Here is a 27,834-nt window from a genome sequence, read left to right on the forward strand (position 1 = left end):
CCGGGATATTGTGCGAAATCATCTGTTTCGTATGATAGTTATCATTTTTCATTTTCCAGTGTTCAATATCTAGCGAGGCATTACTGTGAGTGCAGTTCTCCTCGCGGCGATTGAATCGGTGGTAACGCAGGTGGCTGTATCACATGCCGTCAAAGGCGTTAGGTTATATTCACAAAAGGATTTCACGGCGAATACTAAAGCCACGCGCTCGTGTCATTGTCCATCTACTAACACGTTATTCTTCTTGCACAATGCGCGAAAGAAGTGTACATCAGTTGAAGGAAAGACATGTGCAAAAAAGAAAAATGCCAGGAAAGTATGACTTCAGTCAGATGTGTATGAGATTGGCTGATAACAGGACACACAATCCTGCCTTGGACTATGTCTAATTGTCACGATCCGACCTCCGGGGTCAACCGTCTGGTCGGGCTTCGGTGGGTTGCTGTCCTGCGGGTAGGTAGAGCCGTCGCAATATCACAACTGTCGAATGTCGTTCTCTCTGGTTGTTGCCGTGTCTCTTGGAAGAGATACCACTCTCGTCAATTGAGTGACTGGTTCAAGTGATGTGTGAGAATGATACTTAGATTGATCGCTGAAGTACAAAGGTAATGACTGTCTGTCTAGGAGATCCATCGCTTCCTTATATCCTTTGTCCTTCATCGTGCTCCCGTGGATATGTCTGGATATGTTGCGATCCAGCATATCCTTGGATCTGTTTGGATATGTTGCGATCCAACATATCCACCCTTGTTCGTGCTGACATAATGAGAGTGCTTATGTAACCAGGGGTGTGTCGCCCCGCGTGCATGACCTGCCCTTGTCCCTGGCCCGATCTTGCGACCTGTTGGTCGGGTCGTCACAGTTTCGTACAAGGGAAAACCACACGCGATACGCGTCTGGATCTTCGCAGAGGACTCTCTAATAGTCGATTCTTCGATTAAAACGCGTTCGGAGCTCAGGTCGTCGTCGTACGAAGGTTGAGGCCCAGTTTGTTCCGACGCGTGGCGCGTCGCGTTCACGAAGGAGTCGATCCGCCATTTCTCGAACACCACTTAAGCGCGGTGGAAACGATCGCGAATCTAGGTCGATTATATATCGTACGATGCTCTGCTCTTCGTACGAGGTCAATTTCTGGCAGGGTAGTCGGATATCGCGTCTCGCAGCTCGGCCGTGGTATCGTTGCTGGAGTGTCGTACGAGACACATTATAGAGTAATGCAGCCTTTCGTACGCTTAATTTTGGGTCGGATTGGAGCGCATTTAGCGCTAGAACCAAATCACTTTCAATTGATTGTCGTCCCATGATTAAAGGTAGAGAAAAAGGAGAAAGAAGGGAATCTCAATGAAATTGCAGGAAGGTAACCCGTTCACCCGTGTGACCCGCTCACCCGTGGATTACATTACCCCAAATAATTCAGGGTTATGATAGAACCGGCTGCTGCTCGGCCTAGAGACAATTGCAGCATTCCTCTTGAAGGCGACGGTCTTGAAATTTTATAGAAATGCAGTTAAGGCTCGCCTCCTTAACCCGACTTACGAGAGCTAGATCGTGAACCGCTTGGAGCTGCGACCCGCAGTGGGGTATAAACCTCAAGTCTAGCAGGTTAACCTTAAATCAACGACAATGCTTTGCAAAAGTCTTCGCTTAGCACGGTCTTGGTACCTCGTCGTCGCTAGTTGCCAACTCACCCACACCTAACATCCCTGCCAACAGTACATACCTTGAGCACCACGCCGACGTCGATTTCTCTATCTTTACGACCGCTGTCGATGCGACAGTAAGCTAACAAGCTCATTGATCGTAAGTCCACTAGCTTCATCATCGCCGTCCATCTGATCCACCCAGCCGTCGAAAATCTCGCCGTTACAGACTTGCGCCTATCGCGGCAAGGTGCCTTGGCTTACTACTCCCTTCACTCTCCTACTACCCCACGTCGACGTGCTTACCTCCGGTCTAATATAGCGACCTTCTTTATACTCGTTGCCGCCTTTAAGCTTGATAATCTGCTCTATATGATACGGCATCCTAACGATCTCGGCCCGGATATGCTCTTGTGGTAAGTCTCTCTAAGCCTTCTCCCAAGCCTTCTGAGCTGCCATCTTCGTGCGCCCTTCCTCGTCGTCTGCTTCTTTATCCAGAACCAGCAGGGCTCGATTGCGTTGAGATCTGGTGAGTTGCTGGGCCATAGCATGTTGGCCACATCCCACAGCTTGTAGGTTTCCTCTTGGAACAAATGGCGATGGCAAGGAGCGCCGTCCTCTTGGACGATTATGCCTGGCCTCGAGAACTGACACCTCTTCGCAAACGGCAGCAACGCCTCAAGCAGAATCTTCTGACGGTATCGCTACTAGTCTATCCCATTGCCGTTGCGGCGTGCCAACATCCCAGTCTTCTGGCTTCATCTCCAAGTCGGCTTCTGGCCTCCAAAGCGTGTCGCCAGCTTGCACCTCCTGACGCTATTGCAGAGCTCCCACTTGTCTCGATACTTCGGCTCCAACTCTGCGTTTAGGCTGTTGGTCTCCGCTGTCGCTGCCGCCCTCTCTGCCTTGTTCTCTGGCCGCTATATATAACAGGGCCCTTTCTGGTCGTAAGAGAAGCATCCCTAGAACATGAACTCCGAGTACCCCTTCTATCGCGATCGAATGTAGGACTTGATAATCTGCCCTGTGGGCTTTCTCCAGATCTTGTAGCTGCCTCGACGGTGGCTTAAGACTACCGAGGACTCATCGGAGAAAATGACATTCTTAAAGTCGGTATCGCGGTGTCCGGGGGTCCAGGCTAACCTCTTCGCTTTTATCGCTTTAGTTATCCTGGGATTACTCGTCGGCTTCGTTTTGCGGTACTGGGTACGGCGGAGAACCCGCCAGACTGTCGTCGTCGATATATCTATTCCTTCTGCGTTGAGCTCGTTTGAAATCATCGAGCACGTCTTCTCGCGACCGTACCTGTGAAGGCGTACCTTGAAACGAAGGATTGCGTTAACGCCGGGGACCTCTTGCGAGGACGCCCTGAGCGTGCTGTATCGTCAAACCACTCATCCTTTATTACCTGCGACGGGCCTAAAGCTGGGTCGAAGCCACGGGCGATCGCTCGCTGAACTGTCGACCTCACAGTGGACGCCCTGCCGCTAGTGATCATCTTAGCCTCGGTGAGTGGCAGCCTAGAGGCTCGAAGGAGAGCGCAGGTTGCGCGTGCGGCGACGCCGAGTTTGACGTGTGTGACTATGCTGACGGTGTTGTTGATATTGGTGGTGTCGGCGGTGGCAGGGAGCTCTGCAGAAGCAGAGTCTCCTCCGCCGTCGACGCTGCCTGCTATCAGAATTACTGCTCTCTTTCCAAACCTTCTCGATTCCGACGATTCCGGTCAGAAAGCAACTAAAAACGGCTCAAATCCGACCTGCATGGTGTTGACAAGGTTGTGTCACGATGCGAACTTCAAAAAACAAAAACAACAAGTCGTATACAAAGCACTGTCATGGGACGCGAAGCGAAGGCTTTTGCAAAGCACCTCCGTATAATATGACTCTTAAATACATTGAGACCCTATATCGGCAAGGGCCCAACGTTGCAGCTGATAACTATTCCAACGAATAATGGCTATCCGAGTCCTAAGAGACTAGCACGTGCATTTAATAAAGTGCGAGCCCTGTATCTACGCCTTTCTATGGTACTTACGTATTGAATTCGCCTACAAGGACGGTTCCCTTTCTTACGGGATCCCCGCAATGGATACGGCTTAGATATTAGCGATAAGCGTACCTGGAGCGGCGGTGGATCATGAAATGAAAGGTATTAAAGTTCAGTCAGAAGTGGACGATGGACGAGGTGATAGCCCTTGGATGCCACGATCCGGTCAAGTCAGGCGGGTGATAAATTTGTTTGCTATGTCTCCCTCAATCAGGCGAACATATTGATCGCTTGAACGCTGTCAACATTTCCAGCCGGTTAGTTGTGTTGGCTAGTCAACTGAAAGGTTAACCATTAACGCAGGATACACACAATCACCCGGACACAGGGCCCATCGTCTTAAGTAACTGACCAAACAACACTTGTTGCAACGTTTCAATAGAACTACCCTTGTGGCTTGGGGTAGATATCGTCGCTAATTCGCGTTGCTTGGTCTTTCTATCGTCTGGGTAAAAGCATGGAGCAACAAGATAGTATTAAGCCGGAATCCGGTCAGCATTATATGCACGGCACACATAAATTCAGATGGACGGAGAAACACTGGAACTTTGAGCAGCTTGATCCTCTGCGTCACCAGTACGATGAGCTGGGTTCTCTGGTGATGGGTATACTAGAGACGCTGGCCCGTAGTCAAGGAGTACAGGCTCATAACCGCCGACGACCAGATTTGTTCGCCCTGCTTATACAAGAGCGCGCTTCGGATCCTGTGCTCGCAAGATTTTGGCACGAGATCAACACCGTGCCAGCGTGGGTCGACTGGGCTCAGCTCGCTCGCGGCCAGCGGTTTTTCTATCGCTATGTGGCTACTACTATCATGGGCTTCGCGCTACAAGGTTTCATCGGCCAAAACGCAACTACGGCAAGCGTCGCCGAATTGCTGAGTCGCACAGGCGGCTTTTCCACACGCGCGTTGAGTCGGCGCCTGCTGGAACGTTTCCAGCTCCTCCTCCAGGTTACAGGCTTCTCCAAGCCCGTTGAGGTCGACCTAGGCCCCGGGGGTATTACCGCACACGAGACAGCAATTCGCGTTCGCCTGCGTCATGCGTCAGTACAAAGCCGAATCTTAGAAATCGCAGAGCAGAGGGAAGGGTATTTTGATATGGGTCAACACGGTATCCCCATTAATACGCTAAACTCGATCCACGCTATTGCAACATTCTGCTGCAACCATATATGGCTTCAGCTTCCGCAACAGGGTGTAAAACCTCGGCAGCAGGAGGCTGAAGACTACATCGCACTGTGGCGCTATGTCGGGTACCTTCTGGCAGTACCGACTGATGCTTATTTCTCGGGTTTTGAGCAGGCCAAGACCACGATGGAAAGTACAGCTGGGTTCAGGTTTAGCGTCCCGATGTCCAGATCGGAGACAAAAGAAAGTGGAGCTGCAGACAGTACACAAGAATATGATTGAGTATCATAATGTCGTGCAGACGAGCACTGCCCTAGTGCACAAGGTGAGCATTGCCTTATGCACAATGCACATCACCGGCCAAACCCGGGCCCGCTGGGCATCCCTGCCCAAGTGCACTCAGTGATCGCTGGCCCCTGGGCATAAAAGGGCACAGCGATCAGTAGTCTCATAGAACAGAATCTCGTCTAGTACGGCAAATCAATCTACTTTATATGCACTATTTTGCGGCACCACACATAATATGTAAGTCCTTACCAGTCGCCAGTTCAGGCGCACATAATATGACTCACAGATCCCCGCCCAGCTCCACAACCCTCCAGAATCTCCACAAGCGATGTCCTCCGTCTCTCGCTTGTGGAAGACTTCGCGGGAAATGGCTCCTCGACTGTACGATTCTTATCAAGACCAGATCAAATCTATGATCCGCCGAAGCTTCACGAATGAAGCTATCGCTGATGCTATTTCTTGTCCTGGAAAAACGCAGGTGTTTAGGATGCCGAGACTATGCGCCGCAGCCTCCAAATTTGAACCCAGAAATAGACCCGCTGTTAACACCCACCTGCAAGCCAGAGTTGTTACAGTGGGATTCAGGTTCACCCTCAAGATCCAAACTCCCAAAGTGGGGCCAATTCTGGGTCGCGCAAAGTGTGTGATGTAACGACCACACCCACACTAATAGGGATAAGGGCGGGTTACGCGGTAAGGTAGTCACAAATTTCTTATGTAATCACGATAACAGATAAGGACTGCATGTCTTGGACAAGTTGGGGGGTGCCCCATCGGTGCGACTCAGCATCCCTGGCCGGCAGGGTCGCACTCGACGACCCAGGGCCAAGGTTCACGTCGTTCGCTGGTGGCCAGAGGAAAATCTACGGCATTCATACTGCGTATTGCCGGAACCCCGGCCGGCCGCACGTCACACTCGCGCCCCGGCCGAGCCGGCCGCTGCCCAAACAGGCAAGCCAGAAACGCGGTTGTTTCGCACAGGGGCGCTGCTTCTGGCATGATCGCCGTCCGTTGTTCATGCCTCTCAGGGGTTCGCTCAGTCTGGCTGGGTCCGATCGAAAGGAACAGGCTTCTGACGTATTGCTTGGCGGATATAGTCACATCGGCCCGGAATGATCTGGAACCCCGTGCACTGGCTTCCGTCGGGATCGCTCTCGACTCTGCCATCTACAATCTGTCACCTTGCCAAGAAACTCGCAAGGCTCAGAAGCCGGCGGAGAGCATTACGAATATCCTTGCACGCCGGTGGTGCCCCAGTCCCCCGGGACCAAGGTCGATGGCACGCCCGGTTCTTGCCATTGCCTCCCAGGCAGATCTTTCTGCTCACCTGCCAGACCGGCATGACCAACAGAGACATGCTTTGCTGCATGTTTTGCCACAGAGTCCTGCAGACAGGAGGAATTGATGCACTGCAGCATTGGTGTAATCCTCGCTCACTCCGCACGAGGGACACGTTCTGAAGACTCCAACACTTCGCGAACAACCAAGGCTTTTTCCTGTCGCTGCATTGCTTGGGATATTTGTGTCTGAGTGCTTGCATGGCTCGTGGGTATTGTTTCATATCAAGCTTGGCTTTTGTCGGCAAATGCAGAGTGTATCACCACGAGAACTCTGTCCAGGGCATAGGGATACATTCCAAAGGGCCCGCGATACTACCGTGTGCACTCAATACTGATGGTCGTCGAGGACGGCCAGGAACCGTGCCAAGCAGATACCAGCTCATGTCGCTTTTTGCATCAGGCTTCCACTCGTCATGTGTATGCATGGTCCGGGCCATTCGGGGAGTTTTCGAAGCCGGGTTTGCCTGTAGTGATGCTTTACCATAGTCACAACTTGCCTGGGTAGAAGGAACACTGCCATTGTCCAAAGCAGAGCAACGTGCCACCGGGACGCTATCAGGCAGAAGCAAGTGGCTAAACACAGTCCGCAGCCAACGAGGTCACGCGCACAGTCCTGTGGCTTGTCTATTCTGCCTCGTCTTGCAGGGGGGTTTTGGGCGTCAGTGGCATTCGGCCGCACCTGAAGTCTCGGAGAGGGAACCCCCCAACCATCAGACAATGCCCTGTGCCTCCCTTCTTCCCCGTCGAGTTGTGGTTGTTCAAAGACTTAACCTTCCGCACTAACTAGTAGGAGCTTCCAAAGTAATAAAAAGCACAAGACTCAAATACTCAATAGCATCCACCATGGACACCGACGACTACGTCCGCCAGCGCAACACAAGCTGCCTGGCTGACCTCGGCCACTCGCTCGTCCGCCTTTCACCCGACAACATCTCGAAGCTCCTGCTCACAGCCAGCGGACTGCCCGAGAGGCGAAGGGCCGAGGCGGACGCTATATGCGCCCGCCTGGCTGAGCTCAACCCCGATGTCGCCAAGCACTTCCAGTCCAAGCAGACTGCCACATCGCGGCTCAAGCTGCGCATGATCCAGCCTCGGTCTATACAGGCTCACCCCGCAGCCGTAAATGGGACCACAAATGGTGTTCCACAACTTCAGGAGGACCCGGACAGGTCCCGCGAAGTCGACTCCTTCATCGTAGTCAGCTACTGCTGGCACTATCCCGACTGGCCCCTCCCCGCGGCGGCCTCGCCCATCGCGCCGGGCTGGGAGGTGTCGCGGCCCATGGTCGACGAGGTCATGCGCCTCGCCCAGGTCTCGGTGCCCGGCGACGGCGGGGGCAGCGTCTGGCTGGACAAGCTGTGCATCAACCAGGCCGATGAGGACGACAAGAGCACCCACGTCGGCGCGATGGACATGATCTACCGCTCTGCGAGACGGGTCGTCATCTTGCTCGAGGACGTGCAGCTCGGTGACGAGGAGGAGATGGAGGCGGCGCTGGCATACAGGAAGTTCTACCAGGACATGTGTGACCACGTCAAGGAGCATGATCTCGAGGGGGCGGAGAAGGGGGCATATGTCAAGGAGTGCTTCCCGAGGTCCGAGAAGGAGTGGTGCGAGAGGCACAACTCGGCCGCTTCGTCTGGAGGAAGCAATGAGCCTGCGGGCAAGTTCGATGTGGCGAAGCTCCGAGCCGCAGCGAAGCGATTCGTCTCAAGGCTCTTGCAGGCGCGCTGGTTCACGAGGGCCTGGTGCGCTCATGAGTCTCGAGTCTCGCCGCACGGCAAGATCAACAACCCTCTCTTCCTGTGCTTCGCTCCCGACCTGAACAACAACAAAATCACCACAGCACAACCTCGGGGGGATACCGGCAGCAGAGTCCTCAGCTTCGAGTTCCGCTTCATCCACTACTTCGCGCTGTACCTGTGCGAGCTGGTCCTCGACAGAACCGAGCTCGCCCCCTCGCTGGACATGCTGCCGCACCACCAGACGCGCATCGACGACCCGGGCCCGACGGAGCTGTGGCAGCTGTGGTACCGCATCCAACGCCTCCACCCCGAGCGCGGCGCGGCGTGCTCCGCGATGCAGCACCTCGTCAGCATCTTGTCGTTCGGGTGCACCTTCAAGGGCGACCTCATGTCCATCGCGCTCAACACGTCGAGCATCCCGCTCGTCTTCCGGGGCAGCGCGGAGTGTGTCGAGGACGTCATCTGGATGTTCGCCCTGCTGGTCATTGCGGCGGGGGACGTGGTACCGCTCATTGCCAACGGGGGTAAGCAGCGGTTTCCCCCGTCGAAGACCCTCGGCTCGGCGGCCGACGAGCCTGGCGGTCCCGTGAAAGACGGTGACACAGCACAGCTGGTATCCTGGGCGCCGCGCCCAATGCAGGGCGTGCTCGACGACACGATCCCGCTCACGGACAAGAGCTACATCACGGCCGTCACGCGGGACTACATCGAGCTGGACCTGCTCGTCTTCACCGCCCTGCCCGCCATGGCCACGCAGGCGAGCCAGGACAAGGCCGACGCCCTGATCGCCAAGTTCCATCTCGATGCCATGGCCGAGACGTTTGCTGCGGCCGCCAACGCCGAGACGCAGAGGCAATCGGAGATCATGGCGGCTGTGTTCGACCGGATCAAAGATGGGAAGCCGGGCTCCTTGCACGTCATTGTCAAGGTCTGGCTCGCGCACGGGATCGACTGCGGGACGCAGTGGATGCTGAGGTTTCCCGAGATCATGAGGCAGGACACGCAGGACTGGACGTATGGTGTGCCCAGGGAGGTAGAGGATGAGACGTTGTTGTCGGCGGCGAGGGAGCTTCTGAGCCTGGTCTCCGGCGCCAACGCAACACCTCATTCACAAGGAGACGAACTCAAAGCAGCACAGGAGGCACCGCGGTCAGATCTCGGCACCGCGCAAGACGACGAGACGATGATCCGCCGCATGGCCCTGTACCTCCGCATGATCCTCGACCCGCGCCTCAAGTTCTACGCCACCGCGCCGCGCCGTCTCCCCCTCGGCGGAGACGACCACGCCATCACATTCTCCTCCAGCAACCGGTCGTACATCGCCGTCCCGCTCGCCCTCGTCCCCCTCCCGTCGTGGCAGAAGCGCGCCTGGGTCCTCGAGCCGTACGACCCGTCCACCGACCCCCCTGAATCACTTGGGATTTCCTACCTGATCTCGCCCGCACGTGCATCGAGCCTGGCGAGGTGCTGGACGATGTGTATCCCGTCCTATCGTCTGACTATGCGGATCGGCGGAGGCCGCGGGATGACAAGGTAGGGGCGTGGAGGTTGAGGCGGCGGGAGCAGATCTTTGGGTTTAGGGGCTGGGATGAGGCGGCGCTTCAGGGGATGATGGCGCGGAGTTCCAAGGATGGGGACGGGGAGGGATATGTCGTGTACATGAAGAAGCAAAGAGTGTACGGCGCGGAAGACTATGACTGGGGCGCGATACTCGAGGTCGCGAAGAGGATCGAGGGAACGGGGGCTGCTGAGACGACTGAGGGAAAGGCTCCAAGCACGCCCCAAGAAATCACTGGAGAGGCGATTCAAGGAGCAAATCAGGTCTCTTGAACACTAGCGAGACCGACCAAGCCTACGAGCATGCGCTGAGGATTATGATCAAAGAGTCTTGGCTCCTGCTTGACGGGGATAATGGACGACAGACGGCACGCTGCACGCTGCAGATTTGTGCAGCAAGCGAGGGTAGATCGGGTTTCTCGAGGCGGTCACAGGCTACTAGCAAAAATACACACTCCAATCATACTCTGCATCGTGTAATGTGGCATGCTCAACATGTAGACCTCGCCGTTGAGGTAGATCACCCGAGTTGGTAGTTGTGGGGCTCAGAGCGACCTGGGAGATTACGAACGAGCTACTGTGCTCGTGGCAGTGGCCGCGGCAAAGGTCTACAGAATTTTAGAGGTATGGGAATACCAAGGATCAATATTGGGGCTATATTTAGAGAAGTAAATGCGCCAGACATGTCTTATCTGTTAACGAGTCATCAACGATAAGGGATCACGATAAGAAGGATCACTGGCTCACGAGGTGATCCAGTGAGCCTCACACCTGGATCACGGTGATCCAAAGGGACGCTCACGGTGATCCAGCGGTGCGTGGCTCACGGAGCTGAAGGATGAAGGAGTATATGATTCAGATAGTTTCCCCTGACCAGACAGTCTTTACCTTCATACTTCAGCGATCAATCTAAGTACCATTCTCACCCACACTTGAACTAGGCACTCAATTGCCGAGACTGGTATCTCTTCCCAGAGACACGACAACCCAAGAGAGAGAACGACATTCGACCAGTTGTGATATTGCTTGAGCTTTACCTACTTCGCAGAACAGCAACCCCGAAGCCCGGCCAGACGGTTGACCCCGGAGGTCGGATCGTGACAAGGACATCGCTCTTTTCGCTCTAGTCTTATGTTTCCTACTATATAGGCCTGAATCTTGATAGAATATGGATTGCGACCTTATAATCGAATTCTCCTCCTTTTTAGCTTTATTTTGAATATACTTAGAGCTCTTTCCTACTTAGAATAAGCCAGGTTACAGGGGTTCCAAAGGGCAGTTTTCGCGATTTTGGTGGGGTTTGGGGTGGTCGCGAGGTGGGGTGGTCACCAGGGGGTAGGTAGACTTATCCTCTGGTTGTTACCATCTAACACGAAATCGCAGCTTACAGTCAGCTATCAGTCGAGGGCGAACATCGTGAGCCTTGGACAGATCGCCAATCTTCAGGTCGTCGTCTGTGTAAGGAGTCTTTCTCAGAGGTCGTAGCCCTCGGCCACCATAATCCTGAAGAGCCATCTGCTCCAAGATTGCTCCTCCAAGCTATGTGGTGAGACTTCAGACGGCGAGTATCTCGACTTAATCTTGATGTGAACTGAATCTTTAATCGGACCAAACCTGTCGTAGTTGTCGTGGTGGTCGGATGGGACCCCGATGCTGAAGCTACGAGGGTCTGGAGTTGGGCGCAATAAGGACATTCTTCTACGAGTTCTGTACCGGGTGCTGGCCATTTCGGCCATGTATTCGAAGGCGCATTGGGAAAGGGCACCGTACTCTGCATTTATTCGAAATAGCTAAGCCGCAAGACCTGTCATGGTTATTCAGCTGAGGTGTTGCCTGGGGGCGAGATGCTCAATGTTTGGCCGAATGCGGGGTCGAGCGAGTGTCTCGCCCGTTGTAGCGTCGTGCATTGAGTTTGCGGCTCAGCTGCCCCTCCCCTCTCTGTCTCTCTCGGAGCTCACATTCTCCGTGTGATATACTCAAGTATACGCTGACGACGACGCGGGGGCCAGTTCTCTGTTGAACATATCCTCCTCGGATGCTCACGCCCCGGAGCTTTTCCCTCTGTCTCTTTCCTACAGGTGATCGGTTACCTGTTGGGCAGGCGTACATATAAGCCCCCCGAAGCTCGAGCAGACACATCATTCTTCCTCGCTCTCCCCGAGCTACACTGTCTCCGTCTCTTCCCCCACCCCTTCCCACCAAACAGACACCTGCGACCCAGACGTAGCCTGACAACATGACGCCCACGGCTCTCCCCGAATGACAAGCCTCGGGGTACTCCAGCCCAGACCGCCTTCGCATCCTCGTCCCGGAGAAGGTGTCCCCCGACGGCCTCGCCCTGCTCTCAGCCGAGTTCGACGTCGACTCGCGGCCGGGGGGCCTGTCCGCGGACGAGCTCATCGCCTGCATCCCGTCCTACCATGGCCTGATTGTGCGGTCCGAGACCAGGGTCACCGCCGCGGTGCTGAGCGCGGGCCGCAAGCTGCGCATGGTGGCGCGGGCCGCCGTGGGCATGGACAACATCGACGTCGGGGCGGCGACCAAGAACGGCGTTATCGTGGTCAACTCGCCCGCGGGCAACATTGTCGCGGCCGCCGAGCACACGGTGGCGCTGCTCCTCGCGACGGCGCGCAACGTCGGCCGCGCGGACCGCACGCTCAAGGAGGGCAGGTGGGAGCGCGGGGGGGCTCGTGGGCGTCGAGGTCGGGCGCAAGACGCTGGGCATCATCGGCCTGGGCAAGGTCGGGATGAAGGTCGCGCGCATGTTCGTCGGCCTGGGCATGCAGCTCCTCGCCGTCGGACCCTACGCGAGCCCCGCGCTGGCCAAGCAGGCCGGCATCGAGCTCGCGGCCGGGCTGGCGGACCTGCTGCCCGTCGTGGACTTCCTGACTATCCACACGCCGCTCCTGGCGTCGACGCTGGACCTGCTCGGCGAGGCCGAGTTCCGGCAGATGAAGAGCCCTGCGAGGGTGCTCAACGTGGCGCGGGGCGGCGTGTACAACGAGGCGGCCCTGCTGAGGGCGCTGGACCAGGGCTGGATCGCGGGCGCCGGGCTCGACGTCTTCACCACGGAGCCGCCCGAGAAGGGCAGCGTGGCGGCACAGCTCGCCGCGCACGACAAGGTCGTCTGCACGCCGCACCTGGGCGCCAGCACCGCCGAGGCGCAGGAGAACGTCAGCCTCGACGTGTGCTCGCAGATGCTCACCATCCTGCGCGGCGGCCTGCCCACCGCCGCCGTCAACGCCCCCTTGATCCTCCCCGGCGAGTACCGCAAGCTGCAGCCCTACGTCAAGCTCGTCGAGCGCATGGGCGCCCTGTACACGCAGCACTACGCCCCGGCCGGCGGCGGCCGCGGGGGCATGGTCGGCGGCACAAAGTTCGAGCTCGTCTACGAGGGCGAGCTGTCGGGCGTCTCCAACACGCGCCCGCTCTTCGCCGCGCTCGTCAAGGGTCTGGTATCGGTCATCTCCGACTCTGGCGGGCGGGACGTCAACATCGTCAACGCCACGCTCATCGCAAAGGACAAGGGCATCGTCATCAACGAGATCCACGAGCACGGCGGCTCCGGCGACGGCGCTGGGGCCTACGCGAGCCTCGTCACCCTGCGCAGTGTCGGGAGCAACGGGAGGCCGCATCCTCACAGAGCCGATTCTGCCGCCGCTACTGCTGCTGTCGGTACTCTCGGCGGTGCCAGTGGAAGCAGCAGAGCCCGTAGCACCAGTCGTCTTGCCGGCAGCGGTGGTCGCGGAGGCCAGATGATCCAGGGCTACGTGTCCGGCAAGAACGTCTACATCTCCAAGCTCGGCCGCTTCACGGCGAGCTTTATCCCCGAGGGCACGCTGGTCATCTTGCACAACTACGATGAGCCGGGCAAGATTGGTGGCGTCAGTGTCGCGCTGGGCAAGCATGGGATCAACATTCGGTTCATGCAAGTCGCTAGTCTTGAAGAGGAGGACGAGGAGGGTGATGGGAGTGAGGGGAAGCCTCTACCCGCGTTGGAGAGGATGGATTCTGCTGTTACTGGTGTCGAGGGTGTGCAGGAGGGAGGCCGAGACGGAGGCAAGGAGGCGCTCATGACTTGGTGTTAGTGGGGACGTGAATCGGGAGGTGGCGGAGGATCTGGAGAGGTCAGAGGGTATTCTGGATGTCAGTCTTATCAGGCTTGAGGGGTAAATTGTGAGTGGACATATTGGATGAAGCCAGCGTGGTCTTGTATCTTCAGGGTTTCAGACCATGGAACCCCTACACTGGGTAGATTCTTCAGGTATGTGGATGCGAATCTGCTGTATGCACCCACATCGAACACCGACTTCATCTGTCTATTGGCAGGTCAGGCGCCAAGTTGTGTGCAAGTGAAGTTGCCCGCTATATCATGGGCGTACAGTCACGCATGAGGACAATGCGGGTCGGCACATTGGCTTTGGGGTAAACTACACTTTTCTAACTTCGCATGGCTCGTAACTTTGACATACATGGCATCCATCTGTTGGCATCGTCTCAACTGTAGTGGATGACCTAATCCCGTCTTCAATCAAGCACATCGTGAACTATGACGCGGCTTGGGGCCCGTTCGGCACAAACAGAATCTCTGATCTTGAAACATTGCCTGTCTTCAGACGAAAGGGCAAGATTTGCGCCTCAGATGTAGTACATGGAATTCTTCAAGTTCGGGTGCACCGTCTTGGAAATGTCGTTACCAAATCCACCACGGCTCGTCGAGGAAGCTCCTCCAACAGATGCGGTGTCGCTCGTGTCGGAGAACAGGTCCGGCATGTACGCACGCTGTCGCGTGCAGACAATATCGGCATAATATGCTGGCGGGCAGATGCTCACGGCCTTGGTGGCGCGACCAAACATGTAACACATCTCGTGAGTCAATTCTTGAATGCCGTTTGCTGCGGCAATGCCCTGGCCAAGGGTTGAGCGGAAGACTTCGTCTAAAAGGACGGTGTAGTGTGCTGGCCGAGCGGTTCCTGCAGTCGATCGAGAGTATAGTCAGCGTTCTGTAAGGTTCAAATCATTCTGGCGGTGCGGGCAAAGGGGGTATTTTTGCATTCATGAAAGAAGTCTCACCTTGCAATGCAGCATGGGCAACAAGGAAGAAGTCCCAGATCTTGGCCTGAGTCACGCCACGATCAACAACAGTACCCGTGGCGACATTGTGGGACTTGGTCATGTGCTGCGAGTGGGTTGGGAAGAATCTCGTCTGGTGCCGTTTGACAGATACTACAACGGTGATCTTGGGCCCTGTGCTATTGGCAGGATACTTGCCACGGCACGCCTCGCGGATCAGCGGCAGCTCCTTGTCTAATACCTGCTTGAACTGTCCCTCAGACACGCCATCACGAAAGATGATGATGTTCTCAGGCAGCCTGCCCTGGTTTTTGTTCTGCCAGAGCACAAGCCGTTCGCCAAACTTGGCCTGCAAGGTCTGATCGAGTATCTCGACACGACTGTCTTGTGCCCATGCCGCAGCCGGCCACTGCGAGAGCTCCTTGTCGACACTGGCCACGAGACCCACGAGACTGGGCGCATTCGAACCCGGGGGCGGGTGAGTGACATCATAGCCCACCACCATAGTCTTGCCCTCGCGGATAATGGCAATGTCGTTTTTTATTTGGTGATTGTTACCACCCATCTTCAAGTTGATCTTGAGACCGACATTTGCAAAGTACTGGTCCATCGGTTTTCCTTTTAGGAAATGTTTGCGAACCATGCAAGTCGTGTGGATGCCAAACTCGGTGTCCCCGAGGGTCTTCACAGCGGCATATATGTCTGGATCGTTTTGCGCAAGGATCACGAAAACATACTGCGCGCCTTTGGCGCCCTTGCTTTCCTTGACCTGGTCAAAAACAGCTCTGACGGCGACAACAGGATGTTTTGACCGAGTGTCAACGACAAGGCCCTGAGGGTGCATGGGTTTCTCCGCAATAGGAATGCCCATGTTCGTGAGCACCTTTGTGAACTCGCCATTCATGATATGAGTGACTGCAGTTTTGTCGTCGCCGCGCGGATGCGGGTCAACGTGGACGAAAGTCCACCAGTCGATCTTGCCGCCCGGCTTGAGGACGTTCACGCGTTTCATATTCCAAGATCCCTCTCTCGGGAAGGCATCCTTATGGTTCTTGTACCGGATGGCCGGGTTCTTCAGTTCCCGGCCGTTGATGGTGAGAAGGTCTTTCTCGATTTTGACACCAAACTCAGACTATGACTTGTCAGAAAAGTGTGCGGAATGACAACAAGGATGTGGCTGTACTAACCAGTTTCTCATTACCGTCCAGCTGAAAACATTTCCGACCGAAAGTGGTGATAGAAGTCGCGTTCGCGACTGGCGACCGGCAGGCGAAGTTGATCAAAGTCGGCGTCTCCCGGGCATTGAGCTTGCGCTGCAATGGCTGACCAGGAATGATCTCCACGGCTTCCGCAGGCATATATACTGGCCTCTGCGTCGTTCCAACGTTGATGACGGGCAGATCGGGGTTCGGTGTTTTGCCATACCCTGCGCAAATACCGATCTCATGTGAGCGTCGACGCATCATGTCTGCCAGAAGTGGTGCATGGGCTAGAAGACTTACGCTTTTGGAAGTATTCAGCGACAGTGTAGTACTTGTTGGCAGTGAGTTTGTTGGAGCCTGTCGGTCCAGTCAAGTAGAATTGAACCTTGCCCGCGGTCGCGCCAATCTCCGTGACCTTTGGGGGGTTCGCCTCTTTGCCTTCAGCCAAGTAAGGAATCGCCAGGCCCTGGAGCATCTTCACCACCACTCGCTTGGCGTTGCCTGTATCATCATAATAGGTCACGCGAGCCCGAAGCTTCGACATGTTCTTATGAAGAGTCCTCTTGTCGTATAGCGCCGGAGGCGTGAAAAGATTCCTTGCCGGCCCGGCTGGACGGAAGACGCCATGACTGACGTTGGCATTGAGGAGGAGACGCCCAGTGGCGGGTCGCGCAGACTGGAAATAGCCTCTGATCGCTTCGTTCCAGCCCAGACTAAGACTCTCCGTCTGACGCGTTTGCTGGTCAATGGGAAAAAAGCGACTGCGGCCGATCGACGCTATTTGAGAGTTACCGCGAGGACTGTGACCCATAATCACGTTGAGCGCGTCGATGACATCTTCGTGTCGGGGAAACGAAACACTTCCGCTTGGATCGTCCATGGTCGTCAGGTATCTGAACATGGCAGGCAGATCTACGTCAATGGGGCCGTTGAAGAGAACCTCGTATTGGTCTTCGTGTCCCTCGAGCGTGTAGTCAACGACGACTGTCTTGTTGTCAGGAAGGGTGAGGGACCGCAATGTGATGACTTGGTTCTTGAACTCGGTCACCAAAGGGTGATCAGGTCCCACCTTCTGTAGAGCAGTCTTGATGATGTTCATTAGTTTCAGTCCCTTTGCGTCCTTGGCCTGTAGCTTCTTTTCCTTTTGGGCGACCGGCTTGACCTCGAGCTGGTATTTGAAAAGGGGTTGGTGTTGAACCTTCATCTCAAAATAGTTTGCCCACAAGACAACCGGTCGGCCACTTGTACCGAAGGCCGGTCGGCATGGGAAGTACTCGGCCTGACGAGCCTCAGAACCCTTCGAGATCTGCATCTTGGCCATCTTCCCAGATAGGGCCTCAGGTCCGAATTGTGATTTGAGAATCTGGTCCTCCAAAGCTTGCGTTGCTCCATCAGGCTTTGGTGCTGCCCCGGGCCTGTGGAGGTGTGAGCTCAACTCTTGACGGATCTGAACGGCTGGTCATAAACGTACCTGAAGACGTCGGTTTCTCCAGCAAACTTGTCGCCAGACCCTCCTCGACCACCACCGCCGCCGCCGCCGCCACCACCGCGGAAGTCTCCTCCTCCGCCTGCGCCGCGATAATCGCCGCGGCCACGGAAGTCTCCACGACCGCGGAAGTCGCCTCTGTCGCCGCCACGGCCACCTGCATAGCCTCCGCGCGGGTTGCCTTGGTTGTCGAAGCCGGAGAAAGACGTGCCGCCATCGCCCCGGCCTCTGCCTCCGCCACGGCCACCACGACCTCTGCCCCTCGGCTGGTCAGACATGGTTGCTCGCTGCGGTTGTGCCAAAGCTGGTGCCTATCATACAGATTGTTGAGGAAGGAAGAGCTCGCGACCGATCTTGTTGAAAGTATACAGACGCTGGCAGAATGTTAGTGGGCTACTGAAAAAGGAACGGCGTGACAAGTGCTGTGGCCAAGGATGGTTCTGCTGGATATCAAGGCCACATTGTTGTATATGGATATCGTGAGGCAGGTGCGGTATTGCTAGAACCAAAGATGTTGCCAAAACGTCTGAACCGTGGAGAGTGGGGGACTGATATGATTGGGGTGGACTTGCTGTTTGCTCCTCTCTGGCGGGATGAACTGTGACAAACAAAGCGATTGTGCAAACGCGTGGCTCGCAAGTCGGTCCGCTGCTTCTTGTCTCGATTGAGCAGGTCGATGAGCAATCGTTCTGGAACGGTGCTTGAACCCCTTCGGCATAAGCCGGAAGTCTGCGTGTGAACGCCGGGTGATGCTGCGGGTGAGGTGGGTAGGGGTGTGCTCCTCCGAGACGGCGTCGTTTGAGTACAGGCAGCAGAATAACGGCTCCTGACTATGTCGCTCGTCGCTACAGACAAGAAGCAAGAATCCTCTTGAGTAAGCATAGACAACAGATGAGATCTGTGAAGAGCAGGAAGTTCTCAAGATGAGACCATGTGTTGTGTCCTGAAGAAGCAAGCAGGCACGTTGAGAACTGGACGGGGTCGCTGCCCCCTAGTGATGCTAGTTAGGTGCTGTCGATGGTGTGAAGCCAGCTGGTGGGACTGAGCCTTGGGCGCACTAAGTCTGCCCAGGCGCTCTACTCGGCCGGCCTCCCGCAGCTTGGTCGGCGTCCAGGTCGACGCAAGCCAGCACACGCTCTAGGGTCGGGAGTCCTCCCTTGTCCCGTTTCTGCCCTGACTGACTGGTAGTTTGCTCGCAGACGACGCGGATTGTATCGGTGAGAAGGTGCCTGCCGCGGTCCGGCAATCTGGCGTGGCGCGGTGGAGGGCACGGGCGAGATGTGACAAGTCTGACATCCCGCAAACGCAGCTCGGCAAGAGCAAGGTTGCAGCTCACAATGGCAGCCGAGAGCGATGAACACCTACGCTTGTCCCTCATTCGAAGGTACTAAAATCCCTTGCCTCTATGACGAGCGACCCCCGTGCGACGCTCTGCTGCCTTGCAAGGTTGGGCTCTAGGAAAGTTCAGCTAGGCAGACTGTCCACGACCAACCAAGTTGTGCTCAGCTTCGGCAGGTTCCCCGCACAACGGCCATGGCGCCATAGTTACTCCAAGGTACCTGCGCTCAACACCTCAGGGTACTAGCGACCCGCCAGGCGATACCTGGACGAGGGCACATGGGCTGGCCCAGTATACCACACCTCTTGAAATCGAGAGCTTCATAGCTCCTTCTCGACGGAATTGTTTCAGTCCTTTCCGAAGCGGAGTACTGAGGTGACATTCAGGGACCTCTCTGGGGACTTCGTGAAGATCGTCCCAGCAAAGCGGGAGAGCTGCAGTCAGGAACGTAGTCCACTGATGGGCTCGCCAAGCTGACGCCTGTGGTGTGCAGGAAACTGCAGCAACAATCACATCATGCGATCACAAGGATGTCCCTAGTGACTCGTCATTGTGCATGAACGAACATCTACCGTAAAAAGCCTCCGCTCAGCCAAGGCAAGGGACGCAATCGGCGCATGCAGCAGCGGCATACCTCGCTCAAGTCATGCTGTGCAGCCTCTACAGTTGCCATGCTCAACTCCTCGTCGCCTCTCGTGGCTACGTCCTTTCTTGTGGGATACACCATTTCCAGCTGTGATCTCAGCGAAAGGCCCCTCCGACAGCTGGACAACCCAGCCGAGGAATGAGAGAGTGAGCGGGTGCCGCGCAGGGACAAGCCTGTCCATGGTCAAGAATGATATGGGTCGCGCATGTCTCAGCTGCGGGTCCAGAGCTTCGGCGGACGCAAGCACCGACGACGACGACCCCGCCGCCTGCTCAGCTGAGAGGTTGGCCAGGGAGGGTAGGGTCCGTTGGTGTCTTGGAGTGTCCGCTTTCACAAGACCCCGACATGCAGAGACCACCAACAAAGTGACGTGCTTGCCAGGCCAGCCAGTCATGACTTGCAGCTGTCCTGGCGCACAGACACTGACCACATGCGGAGGACTACGTATTATTGTGGATCGTTTCGTGGTGCTCCATGACAATGATGGGACCGCCAACGGGCGAGTGCAGGATCGTGTATCCCAGGCTCCCAGCGCACATTCCATTTCGAGATCTCTCGCGGCGGTGCGCTGAAGCACTTGGCGTGAAAGACGGGTCTCCAGAGGCGGTGTATCTGCCCCAACGTCTGGTCGTGCGCCGTTCAAGGTCACTCAATCTCTGGTAGAGGTCCTCTCAAATTTCGCGCGGTGGCCATGATTTTGCTCCGGAGCCGTGCCATACATGACTTTTCCCGCCGGTGCTGACGCCGGAGAAGCTTGACCGGATGCTCGATGCGCACATGAAGATTGCGATCCAGATCAAGGGCTGATCGCATGCATGGGTCTGGAACAAGGATCCAAATGTGCTTCTTTCGCTCCGAGAGGCCGGGGATCCATCCGCCGACGGTGCCAATCGCATCTCTACAGTACACAGCTTCAGGCTGCAAGCTTCACACCCAAACCAGATCGTGCAGGGTGCTCTATGTACTCCGTATACGAACCACTCTACTGGGAAGCAGGGGCACATGTAGGAAGGATCGCCGAGAGGTCGTTGTTGACCTGTCCTTTGAAACAGCACAGGTTCCGTAGATTCGTGCATGCAACTCGGGGACATACGCTGCCATCGGCGAGCATCGTCGTGGCTGTTCATCACAACAATAATAACACGGTGGCAACATGGTATGCGGGATTGTCGCAGCTGTTTGGCGCGGCATAATTGACGCGCTTTCTTTTCCGGAGTTTTGTGGGGCTATGGGATTCCCTTGGGGCGATGACCGGCAGTGCACAATACGAATTGGTCAATATGGACAACTATTTGGCGACCTGAGCGGATCACACACAGTTTGGTGCTCAAAGACTCTCTCGTGAAGGCTCATGTTGATCAATCCAAACGACTCATTCCGCCATCCGCTGAACTGTGTCATATAGCCAATTGGCGTAGGTGTTGGGTTGGAGTGTCCACAGAAGGTGTGCTAGCATCTGATCTCTCGACTTCGGCAAGCCTTTCTTGCGGTGCGCTCGTCGCTACTGGAAAGCGACTGAAGGACATGCTCGCAGAGCGGCTGACCAATGTGAGGAGATGATGGAACTACTGCGTAGTTAGACGTGTTGAAGTGTTGACCGACCGCGACGAGGAGAGTGACTCCCCAGAAAGGGTACCCTTGCAGGCGCCAACCACAGCCCCCAGCTGTATCAGACCGTCTCGTGCGCTGCCCTCGAGTCAAAGCGCCCAGCGAGCTCTCCGAGAAGATACACTTCGGCGCCTCGAGACACTACCGCACTTGCATTGGAGGCCGGTACCCCCCAGAATGACGCGCCGTCTATCCGAGAAGCTCCTCTTCTCGCACGACTATTATGCTCGCGTGTGTTTATGCATGCACCGTACATCGGGGTGACCAGATGCACACGTCACACCTTCGCGCGCGCATAGAAGCCATTGTTGGCTCACGTCGCACAAGCTGACCCTAGAATTGGAGACATAATTGCTGCACATCCACCATGATCACGCGCCACCCACGCGATTCGTCCAGTCTTGTTACTACGTGAAGTGGTTTGCAGGACACGGAGGCCTGATGGGTTGAGCGGTGCGGCTCTATTGTCAGTGTACTACAAAGCGTGAAGTCAAGGCTACGGGTGCAATCCCGGCCTTGCGCACTTCACTCAGTCAGCTTGTGGACGCGTGATGCACTGCAGTTTTGTACGATAGCCGCGCCCCTGTGTGCTCACGTGAAAGAGGAGAGCTCAAGACCATAATTCAACCTTGGACACTGATCCTTCTGTGCGAGCCCAACCCCACCACCCTCACCCTCCGATACTAGGTGCTGCCTACTGTACCGCCGCTCGTTAATGCGTAGCAGAGCACCACAACTCTGCTGTCGAAGAAGAGGTCCCAACGCACCACGAAGGCGCTTTACTCTGGTGCAGTTTGAAGCACAGCAAAGCTGGTGTCGCAGAGTGCTGAAGGTGAATGGCAGCCAGAGCCCCTTGTCGCACTCCTGCACATGATTGACCCCTAAGTTTAGTGGTTGGCGGCATATGCGGGGTAGAGCAGTGAGCTCTGCTGCTTTGCGCTGATCTTGGAGCACGCAGAAAAGTGGCTTCGATGGTCCAACATTCCTGGTCCCCAATGCTGCTGCAAAGGCGGGCAAGAAGGGGTGCGCAGAGCGCTCCGCCTTTCAATCTCAGCAGATTCTTCGCTCATCAAGTCAGGTATGACGGGAAGGCTGATGGTAGCCATGCTGATTGACTGCAGAAAGCTCACAGTCAGCTCAAACGCTTGATCGATGTTGGAAAGTCGGTACCGGACACTTCGCGTCCTGGGCGCGACGGGGAGGCAGCTCGGTCACCCTTGTTCAGCTCCCCGCCTCTGTTTCCAAAGACACTCTCCCGCCACCTGCTTCAAATGTCCGAGAAGCCAATCGCTACGTGGATTCAGGCATGCAAAGAAGGTCGTCTTGATCCACCTACCTCCTGTAGCCTGTGCATTAGCTCCTGGCGGCCGGGGATGTTTGCCGCGCGCGATCACGCCTGCAAGCCCAGGTCTGTAAGCCGGTCCACGCCTGATGGCGTGGGCGTATTGGGTTTCGACGGTCTCTTTGTCCAAGACCTTTGCCAGCACGAGCAGTGAATCATACATGCCAAGCTGGAGAAGGTGTTTCGCGTGCCTAAGATGGTAGTCGTTTCGGCCTCGATATTCGGACCCCAAATCGCCCGGCGCCCATTTGGCCACAAGCACAAGCCAGCCTCAGCTACCTCTGTGGTTGGCGTCTTGGCAGCATTCTTGTCAATGACTCCGATACACTAAAGCAGGAAGCAACAATTGTCCACGGGCGTGTGAGAGCATGAGGTTCTGCCCGCGACACTCCCCCCTGGCTTCTCCGAGCTCTACGAAGTCAGAAGAATGTAATAGCTTTATGATCTTAAAGTAACTTGTATAGCAAAGTGGATTGCAGCAGGCACTATATAACCCAGCCCTGTAGAAGGTACCGTGGCCTTTTATGAGGTCGTCTTGTCCCATCTTCGTAGTCGTCTTGGCTGGCTCGTGATTGGCTCTCCTCCTCAGCTTGGCGTACAGTTCCTGACACTCCAACGTCCTGTCTGTCTGTGATACCCACTTGTGTGGCTCCGTTCGTTGCAGATGAATACAAATCATACGCTATCAGTCAGTCAGCTTATTCGTCAACGGCTTATCGCCTACACACCTTCAAAAGCGCATCTTGCAACAGCTTGCGGACGGGTACTTGCGCCTCATGGAGCCGATGATGTCGTCCTTGTCGGCTTGAGCGCAGTTTCCGTCTGTGAAGTACTAAAGTTACCAGAGAGCTAAGCGAGGGTACAAAGGGCTAGGGCCATACCTCCTGTAAAGTGTTGCTGCTTGTTGTAATCTATGGCCACTGCACAAAGCAGCGAGGGCTCATGTTTTGCTAATCGAAGAAGATGTTGACTGAACTCCTTCTAGAGGAGGTGGTCACGTCAGCTGTCGTAAGGGTGAGGCTATGATCCTGCATACAGTACCATGTTTTCTTCCCAAGTCGTGCTGATGAAGGAAGGGCTCAGAATCTTGCCAATCCGAAGTTCAAATCCGAGAACGGGCCAAACTTTCATATACTGACTCCGAATCTGTATTTGAGGTAGCGTCTCTGGAGCCTTGTACGGGTCGTTGAAGAGTTGGAAGTATGTCGTCGGTATATACGCGGAGTGTACCAAAAAGCATGAAAGCGTTTGTTGTGTACTATCTGGGCCTTCAAAAGTGACAGGGACCATGCTGTGATGGGTAGTATGAGCTTGGGAGGCTGTCTTCGGATCTTTACGCGCATATTGATTGCGGAAACCTAGTCGTACAACGCAAAGGTACAGGATCTATCGAAGATATGATGGAGATTGAAACCAGAAAAGACCACTCCGAGGCCTGGATCGAGCCAAGGCCAGTTCCATAGCGAAAAGACAAGTGCCGATGGAATTGATCAACGTCACATGTGCTCAAGCACGAACCCTACTCTGTCTTCAATATCTGACATTTCCTTCGGCAGTACTATGAAGGACAACCCAACCTCGTCAAGCACATCACAGAACAGCTTGTGAGTCAACAACCACTCTTCTTCGTCCCGGGGCATCAACCGTACCCCGTCACTCATGAGCCAGTCAATGTTTGGCTCGCACAAAATGACCAACGAGGCTGCCATGTGTTTGTGCATTTGACGCCACTCCGGTAGTGTCAGTAAACCCCGACTTTCTTGCAGTCCAACGTACTGCCTGGCGTAGACCACTGGATCGATGGCTGAACGATCCGAAATGAAAACCGGGAGGCCGGTGGCATCCGCAGCCGGAGTATCGGGAGCAGCCGTTTCGTATTCTGCCTGGGCTTGTGCTTCGATGATGAGCTTTTGCAACTCTAATGTGCGCCGAGGTGATTTTGCAATGTCCTCTGCCGTATAACCATGCTTGTCCAGTACTTTGCGCGCAATTTCCCTGATGAATCTCGGGGATGCGGAAGTGGAAAGGGTTTCGCAGTGGTTTATGAAGTGAGTCTCAAGGGCCCCTACGAGGGTGGTTTTTCCGGTGCTTTGTGCGCCGATGATGTAAACATTTGGGGACATGTCTGGATTTAGAGAATTGCTCGAGGCTGGCAACAATGTTGAGGTGGGAATGACGATCCGAGAACCACAAAGACGCGTCCATCAGCGTTGCATATATGCACGATAAGTGATGCGGGGGATGCCGACCATATCATATGGTGACGTAATACAGACCCCTCAAATGCTCCCGGCATGCGTCAATCACCCATCTTGGCAGAGCTAGCCAGAAGATACATCAAACGCCCTGATGATTCTTCGATGATGGTAAAACACGTCGCAAAGTCATCCGCAACCACCATCCACAATCTCTATGAAAGCACCCGTCAAGATGCCAAAGCTTGGCTCATTGGAGTTCGCGCTGAAGGACTCGCTCAGTCTCGACGACCGCGAATGGATGTTCGAGGTGAAAGGGCTGCCCAGTCTGCAGAAGCTCAACGAAGAAAAGCTGGTCAAGTCCATCGCTCTGGTCACGAGAGAGACCAACCAAAGAATGGTACTCCGTTTTGCCACACAAGAAGCTACTCGCGCCACGGGTGTTCACCCATTGGACAAGTTCATCATGTTATCCGTGGCCGACTTTCGTCCTCCTCCGGGACTGAAGAGCCAACTCACTGGCACTCGTCCGTCAACATTCCGGGAGCACACCGATTATGTGGTTCGCTTGCTACGGGCTGGTGTCACGCTGCAAGGAGAATCATACCATTTCTATGGGCACAGCAATAGTCAGCTGAAATCCAGGACCTGCTTCATGTTCGCAGCGTCCAAAGACGACATCAGTAAGATGGTCGAATCGCTCGGGGACTTTACCAAGATGAAGACGGTCGCCAAGAAGGCCAAACGAATCGGCCTCCTGTTCTCCGCTGCACAGGCTGTTCTCCAGGTCGACGAGGGGCGGTGCGAGGACATTCCCGACATTGAAGCCAACGGCTATACTTTCACGGATGGATGTGGCTTGATGTCTCCTTGTTTTGCAAAGGACGTGTCCCGTCGAATGCAACTCACCTTTCGCGCAAAGCGTTATTCACCTTCGGTTTTCCAAATTCGTTATCGTGGGTATAAGGGTGTTGTCACAACAGACCCAACGATGCGGAGCCGAGCAACTTGGCTTCGAATGCGCAAGTCGATGAAGAAGTTCAGCGGCGGCAAGGACCATTCATTCTCTGTTGTCGAATACTCGAAACCATACGTCTTTGGCCACCTGAACGACGAAGTTGTGGTCCTACTTCACGCTCTCGGGGTCAGTCGGGATGTTCTGCTTCGCAAACAACAAGATCATCTCAACTTCCTGGACGAGGCGAATAGAGATGCGCGACAGGCATTTCGTTTTCTCTGCTACGTTGCGCGGCCCGACCTGGCCGAAAAGTTGCTGGTGACCTCGTTCGAAGCGATGCGATCGCAAATCCAAGGTCTGATTCAGTCAGAGTATGGCAAGATGCTCAACAAGCGTGGCGAGCAGCGCTGCCGAATTCTTGTCCCTCAGTCGCGTCTCCTCTTCGGCGTTTGTGATGCCTGGGGTGTGCTGAGAGAGGGCGAGTGTGCCGTCAAGATCACCAAAGATGGCGACGGTCTTCCCTACGCACTGAAGAACATGGAAATTCTTGTCACGCGCAATCCTTGTCTCCACCCTGGCGACTTGCAAAAGTTCAAGGTGGTTGAGCACACCGCCCTCTCTCATCTTGTGGATTGTATCGTCTTTCCTGTCCAAGGAAGACGTCCTTCAGCCGACATGATGTCTGGCGGTGATCTCGATGGCGACACATTCTTCGTGTGTTGGGACAGCGATCTAGTGCCAACCACTCTGTCTCAACCAGCCGAGTATCCTGGTGCGAAAGAACCAATCAAGTTCAAGCCCATCACCGACGATGACAGACTGCTCTATTTCGCCAAGTACTCGAATGCGTCGTTGGGAAGAGTCAAGAATCTCTATCTGGATTGGGCCAAAGTGAAAGGACCCATGGCACCCGAGTGCCAGGAGCTCAATCGGTTATTCTCACAATGCGTTGATGGGAACATGATCAAGGTCCCACCACGACTCGAAGCGACACCTCTAGCAACTCCAGAAACCAAAAAGTTCATTCTGGATGAGCTACACGAAGCAGCGACCAGCAGCATCTCACTCCCCAGGATGAAGTCGGTGAATCTGGATGGCGTAGCTCTGGACACTCTGGAGCTCTTACTCTGTCGCGATGACCTAGCCACCACCGAGTTTGAGCTTCTTGAAATGACTGCGCGGTGGTGTCGCAGAAATGGATCACATCTGGCTGACTTCTTGCCTTACTTCGACATGAACTCTCTATCGACTGAGCAGAAGCACTGGATCCTCTCTGCAGTGCCACAACTTCAGTGGCTGCCTAGCATCGTTCTCAATGGTCTATGCTCATCCAATATATTATCGCAGGGCGAGTTGACGTTCCACAAGCTCGACTATCACCAGCTCGGGTGGAAGAAGGTGTATGACTCGTCGCAGGAGCGACTTGCCACATTTCTCGACACAGCCGCGAAGACGCTGGAGCAGTTTCACAAGAAACTGATCGTGCTTCAGGTTGACGAGAGGCTCTCTCTTGCGATCTACATACCGCAAAAGATAGTCAAGTCCCAGGATTATCTGGTACATGACACAGTCCGTGTCTTTGCCTTTCCTCACGTCAAAGACTCACCAGCCTCAGGTGGACAACGACCTACAAAGAAGAAGTATCGGCTGTACTGCGATGACAACTTGTTCCAGCTCTTCGAGTATCAACGCAGCAATACCTGGATATTCGTCAGGCGGGGTGCTTCGGATGATACCGCCTATCGCAACACGAGAAATCAAGGAGATCGGAGACGTCAACGACAGAGCACCATCGAGAGCGGGGCAAACTTCGATAACCGAGTGAGCGTAGCGCTCGACAAGTGCAGCCAAGAGTTGCAGCGATATATCGGACGTGTGAACAGCAACGGGCTGTTGGCTGCGGTATGCACTTTTTACACTTTCAGACCCTTCCAGACGATGGCTGACCGTCAATTTCAGGAAATCTATGTCATAAGCAACCGAGATGTAGAATCCTTGAGAAGTCTCGATCTATGGCTGAACTACATTGAGACCGAGCAAATTCTTCCGTTATTCGGCGAAGAGCCAAGAATATACTCGGTCGACAACGTGGCGGGGGCGAACTACGAGGGAGTGTCTGAACAGACCCAAAGGATAGCCCTTGGGGAGATTGACGTTATTGACGATGTCAAGACCCGCGCGGAGCTAGTAGACATCCTCAAGTGGTTGCACCAGCACAACAGCATCAATGCCATCACGAA

At 55.2% G+C, this 27,834-nt stretch overlaps 8 protein-coding genes across 8 annotated transcripts; 5 read left to right on the forward strand and 3 right to left on the reverse strand.

Annotated features, from left to right (window-relative positions):
• Positions 1 to 1,754: 1,754 nt before the first annotated feature.
• Positions 1,755 to 2,024, reverse strand: B0I36DRAFT_368765 (uncharacterized protein; the record flags this gene model as incomplete). Its single annotated transcript, XM_046159667.1, has 2 exons — positions 1,755 to 1,877; positions 1,947 to 2,024. 2 exons carry the CDS (start codon positions 2,022 to 2,024, stop codon positions 1,755 to 1,757), a joined length of 201 nt encoding a protein of 66 aa, XP_046005779.1.
• A 1,190-nt stretch (positions 2,025 to 3,214) lies between these two features.
• On the forward strand, positions 3,215 to 3,785 carry B0I36DRAFT_336924 (uncharacterized protein). Its single transcript, XM_046155622.1, has one exon. It carries the CDS (start codon positions 3,224 to 3,226, stop codon positions 3,515 to 3,517), a length of 294 nt encoding a protein of 97 aa, XP_046005780.1. The 5' UTR covers positions 3,215 to 3,223; the 3' UTR covers positions 3,518 to 3,785.
• Positions 3,786 to 4,140: 355 nt separating this feature from the next.
• B0I36DRAFT_254466 (uncharacterized protein) lies at positions 4,141 to 5,097 on the forward strand (the record flags this gene model as incomplete). The annotated part of the gene is made up of 1 exon (XM_046150819.1): positions 4,141 to 5,097. A coding segment is annotated over one exon (957 nt), but the record flags the coding sequence as incomplete, so codon positions are not given.
• Positions 5,098 to 9,792: 4,695 nt separating this feature from the next.
• Positions 9,793 to 10,215, forward strand: B0I36DRAFT_336930 (uncharacterized protein). Its single transcript, XM_046155623.1, has one exon. It carries the CDS (start codon positions 9,797 to 9,799, stop codon positions 10,016 to 10,018), a length of 222 nt encoding a protein of 73 aa, XP_046005782.1. The 5' UTR covers positions 9,793 to 9,796; the 3' UTR covers positions 10,019 to 10,215.
• A 1,478-nt stretch (positions 10,216 to 11,693) lies between these two features.
• B0I36DRAFT_425556 (phosphoglycerate dehydrogenase) lies at positions 11,694 to 14,187 on the forward strand. Its single transcript, XM_046162337.1, has 5 exons — positions 11,694 to 11,823; positions 12,013 to 12,380; positions 12,448 to 13,354; positions 13,454 to 13,717; positions 13,749 to 14,187. Exons 1-5 carry the CDS (start codon positions 11,781 to 11,783, stop codon positions 13,820 to 13,822), a joined length of 1,656 nt encoding a protein of 551 aa, XP_046005783.1. The 5' UTR covers positions 11,694 to 11,780; the 3' UTR covers positions 13,823 to 14,187.
• A 1-nt stretch (position 14,188) lies between these two features.
• On the reverse strand, positions 14,189 to 17,422 carry B0I36DRAFT_277434 (ribonuclease H-like domain-containing protein). The gene is made up of 4 exons (XM_046151418.1): positions 16,343 to 17,422; positions 16,006 to 16,188; positions 14,819 to 15,950; positions 14,189 to 14,718 (listed from the first exon to the last, which is right to left on the reverse strand). The coding sequence occupies exons 1-4, from the start codon at positions 17,339 to 17,341 to the stop codon at positions 14,384 to 14,386; spliced, it is 2,649 nt and encodes an 882-aa protein (XP_046005784.1). The 5' UTR covers positions 17,342 to 17,422; the 3' UTR covers positions 14,189 to 14,383.
• Positions 17,423 to 23,696: 6,274 nt separating this feature from the next.
• B0I36DRAFT_336938 (AAA domain-containing protein) lies at positions 23,697 to 24,624 on the reverse strand. Its single transcript, XM_046155624.1, has one exon. It carries the CDS (start codon positions 24,562 to 24,564, stop codon positions 23,938 to 23,940), a length of 627 nt encoding a protein of 208 aa, XP_046005785.1. The 5' UTR covers positions 24,565 to 24,624; the 3' UTR covers positions 23,697 to 23,937.
• A 148-nt stretch (positions 24,625 to 24,772) lies between these two features.
• On the forward strand, positions 24,773 to 26,992 carry B0I36DRAFT_336939 (RNA dependent RNA polymerase-domain-containing protein; the record flags this gene model as incomplete). The annotated part of the gene is made up of 2 exons (XM_046155625.1): positions 24,773 to 24,946; positions 24,971 to 26,992. Coding segments are annotated over exons 1-2 (2,115 nt in total), but the record flags the coding sequence as incomplete, so codon positions are not given.
• Between the last annotated feature and the right edge of the window lie 842 nt (positions 26,993 to 27,834).

Source organism: Microdochium trichocladiopsis, assembly GCF_020744255.1.
Source record: "Microdochium trichocladiopsis strain MPI-CAGE-CH-0230 chromosome Unknown B0I36scaffold_12, whole genome shotgun sequence".
Lineage (NCBI taxonomy): Eukaryota > Fungi > Ascomycota > Sordariomycetes > Xylariales > Microdochiaceae > Microdochium > Microdochium trichocladiopsis.